Below are 4,667 nucleotides of genomic sequence, written 5' to 3'. Positions count from 1 at the left end.
TAATTTAAATATTTTATTGAAATAATATAGTAACTAAAATTTATCATTTTTATTTCATTTAGGAATAGAACTAATTAACTAAAAAGTGTATTTCATACTTTATGTTTGCAATCATAGATAAAAGTTATCATAGAGGGTAATAAAAAAAAAGTAAAAAATCGATTGTACCACAAGCTTGACTATTATAATAAAATGTAGTTATTGATTATAACTATTATAGAGAGAGGAGATGATATATTCGTTACGTGAGGTTGTCCAAGCTATTCATTATAAATATCAATCTTGAGACCATGCATGTGTCTCCCAAGTTGCATAGTTTTTGATATTCGAAAGAGTAGTTCATTATGGAGAAAAGTAGGATTGAATATCTTTTGAAAAAAATAGAGGAACAAACAAGCAACGCTGGTGAAGAGCAAGAGAAAATATTGGAGAACATTTTGAAACGAAATGCTGAAACTGATTACTTGAACAAGTTTCTCCATGGCCAAACTGATAAACAACTCTTCAAAAAATATGTCCCCGTCGTTACTTACGAAGATATCAAGTCTTATATCGACCGGATCGTCGACGGGGAGCCTCCGAATATCCTTACTACCGAAACCATTACTGAGTTCATCCTAAGGTACGAAGTTAATATATATACTTCTATGATTTTAGTAGAGGTGAATCTAAATTTTTTTTTAGAGAATTAGAAAAGAATAATAAAATTTTAAGGGATTATAACATAATTTTATAATACACTTATCTATGATTTCATCATTTTTGTAAAAATTGATACAGTTTCACTTTTGAGGGGTCAAATTATAATTTTATTATAAATTAATTTTAATTCAATCATTTAATAAAGAACTTAAATGACAATTTTTCTATTAGAGGGGGCTATGCCCTTGCCTACCCCTCACATTTGTCCCTAAATTTTAGACTTATCAATTAGATAAATTGGGTTGATCTTAGATTGGTTTGGGTCAATCTCGATTGAATTAGACTTCAAAATTTTTGGATTATAAGTTTGGACTATTTTAGATTTTATGCATTTTTAGTTCAAATTACTTTGAGTTGAAATTATTTAAGGTTTAAAGCATTTTGTACTTTTTTTTTATTCAGGTTTGACATTTAATCTTAAGATATTTTAAGTTTATCGAGTCATTTTAAATTTCCATTCAAAATCTAATACTTGAATTTAATTATTTTGTGATAATTTTTTTCAAATAATTTTAATAATAAAATTCACTGGTACACTAAATTTATAATATTAACTGATACCATTAGCCATGGATTAAGAATTCAATTGAAGTTGGGCGTAACAAAGTTTTGATGCAGCTCGGGTACCTCGGGAGGGGAGCCGAAGTATGTACTTTCCACTGCTGATTGCTCGCAGAAAAGGGCTTCAATCCCTATGTTGATGGAAGCTGTGATGCACAAGTAACCATCTTTACTCACAATTTCATAATCATAATTCCACCCTTTTAAATCACACATTCAAACCCAAATTATTTGTAAAATAAATAAACACCAGATGAATATATTATATAAATAATAATTGAGGATTCTAAACAAAAATAATCGTAGGTGGACCAAATCAGATTATAATGATTAAATCATGAAATTGAATATAGTAACATGATGAAAATTATAAATTGACTAAAAAAATCAGGGTTAAATCAATTTTAGAGATTTGAATTTGACCATTATTTTTATATGGAAGTTTGAATTTTTTTTAAATTAGTCCTTGAACTTGGTAATTGTTTCCACATTAAGGTTGAATTTTTTTTGTCCAAGTTAGTCCTTGAAATTGGTAATTGTTCACAAATTGGGGTATGAATTTTTTTAGTCCAATTTAGCCCCTGATATTTCGTTGAAAACCCTAAAGTTTAGGCTCCAATACGAGAACAACTGCCAACTTCAAGGCCTAATGTGAGAACAATTGTCAACTTCAGAGACTAACTTGGACAAAAAAAATTTAAGCCCCAATGCGGAAAAATTTCTTATTTCAGGCCCCAATATTAGATTAAACCAAAAAATAGTTAAGGTTTCAATGTGAATTTGTTACCAAATTTAGGTCCCAAATAGTAATTTAACTCGAAATATTACTATCATCTACGGTACCTATATGATGTATCCTTATCTATGATAATAATTTCAATGTGTGCTTTAACTTGTTGGTAATAAATTGACAAAACCTGCAGACATATTGAGGGTTTAGACAAAGGCAAAGGAATGTACCTTTTATTCAGCAACCCAGATTTCGACACTCCATCTGGTTTAAAAGCAAGAATGTTCTCATCTAGCTACTTATCAAGCCCCACCTTCAAAACCACCCTCTTTAAAACTGTTACCACTCCAATTGAAATCATCTTGTCTTTAAACAAACCCCAAAGCATGTATTGTCAGTTACTCATCGGCCTAATCCGACGACACGAGGTTCTCCGTATCGGCACTATCTTCGCTTCGACTTTTCCCAATTGCATCAAGTTCTTGCAAGATCATTGGAAGGACATTTGCTCCGACATCCGAACCGGCCATCTTAGCGATTGGATCACCGAACCGGATTGTAGAACTCCCATGTTGTCGTTCCTTTTAGAACCTAATTCGGAATTAGCCGATTTACTCGAACCGATATTCAAGAACGAATCGTGGGAAGGGATAATCACGAAACTTTGGCCTAAAGCAAAGTATATCGATGCCATTGTTACGGGTTCGATGAGTCAATACATTGGTTTGATTGATTATTATAGTGGAAGGTTGCCTATAATTTCAACGTTTTATAATTCTTCAGAAGCATGTTTTGGGATCAATATGGAACCTTTAAACAAGCCTTGGGATGTTTCCTACACATTTCTTCCAAATATGGCTTATTTTGAGTTCATCCCTGTGGATAAAGAGAGCCCACAAAAGGCTCAAAAGCTTCATTTTAATGGCGTCTCTAATGAAGAATCCATTGAAAAGTTGGAGAATGGCAGTGCTCAAATTGTTGATCTTGTTGATGTGAAGATGGGTCAGTTTTACGAAGTTGTGGTCACAACTTTGGCAGGTAATTTATCTCAAATTTTCTGTTCTCCGAAAAATATCGGAGACTATATCCGTTTGGCTCTACATGATATTGAGGATGAAAAATTCTTCAATCTAATTATTAAGCTACAAAGTAAAAAAGTGATTATGAAAAAATTTCATCTCTCTTTTCCAACTTTTATACTAAGCAAAATATTGAATATAAAAATTCAAATTGATTAACTTGAATTCGATTTAACTTAATTTAATTATTAAAATTTAACAACTTAAACCTAGTCAATTTGAATTCAAAAGTAACCCAAATGAATATACTAAACCTAAAAAGCCGGTGATGTCAAAACCTGACTGGTTAAACTGAGAATCGACTAGAGTATCCATCAACAAGAAGTATAAAATTAGTTAACTTAGAACTGAACTAAAAAACCAATTAAACTGCTGAACCGAAATGAAAATATTCGAAATAACTCAAACCCGATAGAATTTTGAAATCACAGACCTGAAACTAATTTTGACCGCTATCAAATTAATTCAACTAAAAACCAATCTGTCCCTTCCAATTGTCAGGTGTATTCGAAAAGAAATTTCATGCATTTTTACTGATTCATTTTAGCATGATATCATATTTCTTTTTGCCTTTTGCAGGTTTATATCGATACAGAGTTGGAGATATTCTAAAGGTAACTGGTTTCCATAACAAATCTCCGAAATTCCAATTTGTGGAACGACAAAACGTGGCTTTGAGCATCGATAGGGACAAAACAAGTGAAGCCGATCTCAGCAAGGCTATCAAAGCTGCCGAAATCGAACTCGAACCCCACGGTTTTCTTTTGACGGCATACAGTAGCTTTGCCGACACATGGTCCATACCGGGTCGATATATACTGTTCTGGGAGCTAAAGCTGAGAGATAGCAACACTGATCGGCTAAAACTGGACTCGAATACGATGGAACAATGTTGCCGTAGAGTCGAAGAATCGCTTGATTTCACTTACAGGTTGTATAGGAAGATGAATTTGATCGGACCGTTGGAGATCAGGGTGGTGAAATTCGGAGCATTCGATGAACTGATGAATTTCTTTGTATCGAGGGGTGCTGCACCTCTCCAATACAAGACACCTTGTTGCCTTAAAATTAAGGAAGCCATTGAAATACTGGATTCCAGGGTTGTTGGGAAGTTCTTCAGCAATGGAAATCTTGCATGAACTTGGAATCTTATTAGTTTTTTTATATCTTTTTAGCAGGCGAGCCTTTGATGGAAATAAATATAGCTATTGATGCTAGTGTCGTCTCCTTGGTATCCTAAGCAAATTTGGTAAAAGAATCAATGAGAAGCTTGTATTTGCTTTTAGTTATTTCTTCAAGTTTAGTTCTTGATATCAATCTATTGGTTCATCGATTAAACGATTGAAATGTTAATCCATGATTGCATCAATTTCATCTCTCGAACGGTCATAGAAAATATAGAATATAAAAGAATATTTTAATTATCATATAAAATACAAAATATCAAAATTTTAAATAATAATATTGCTCTTTAAAAAGAAAGGTAAAAGTACTCAAAGCGTTTGGTTCGCTTAGATTATGTTCAATAATGGCATTACAAAATTGTAAAATTATTCGTGGAATATGATATTATTTTATTTGTTTCATTTAGTTGA

At 32.3% G+C, this 4,667-nt stretch overlaps 1 protein-coding gene across 1 annotated transcript; it reads left to right on the top strand.

Moving 5' to 3' along the window:
• The first annotated feature begins 267 nt into the window (after positions 1–267).
• On the top strand, positions 268–4,357 carry LOC107903601 (indole-3-acetic acid-amido synthetase GH3.17). The gene is made up of 4 exons (XM_016829697.2): positions 268–622; positions 1,321–1,422; positions 2,187–3,031; positions 3,652–4,357. The coding sequence occupies exons 1-4, from the start codon at positions 345–347 to the stop codon at positions 4,209–4,211; spliced, it is 1,785 nt and encodes a 594-aa protein (XP_016685186.1). The 5' UTR covers positions 268–344; the 3' UTR covers positions 4,212–4,357.
• The last annotated feature ends 310 nt before the right edge of the window (positions 4,358–4,667 follow it).

The sequence above is a fragment of the Gossypium hirsutum genome, chromosome D05, assembly GCF_007990345.1.
Source record: "Gossypium hirsutum isolate 1008001.06 chromosome D05, Gossypium_hirsutum_v2.1, whole genome shotgun sequence".
In the NCBI taxonomy this organism is placed as follows: Eukaryota; Viridiplantae; Streptophyta; class Magnoliopsida; order Malvales; family Malvaceae; genus Gossypium; species Gossypium hirsutum.
Note: the sequence above shows the minus strand (reverse complement) of the source record. Positions and strands in the feature narration are given on the sequence as shown.

Excerpts from the sequence above, each read along its gene's own strand:
- LOC107903601 (XM_016829697.2), top strand. The coding sequence starts at position 345 with ATGGAGAAAAGTAGGATTGAATATCTTTTGAAAAAAATAGAGGAACAA. Across the intron at positions 623-1,320 it reads ATTACTGAGTTCATCCTAAG|CTCGGGTACCTCGGGAGGGG; the intron begins GTACGAAGTTAA and ends GTTTTGATGCAG. Across the intron at positions 3,032-3,651 it reads TGTGGTCACAACTTTGGCAG|GTTTATATCGATACAGAGTT; the intron begins GTAATTTATCTC and ends TGCCTTTTGCAG.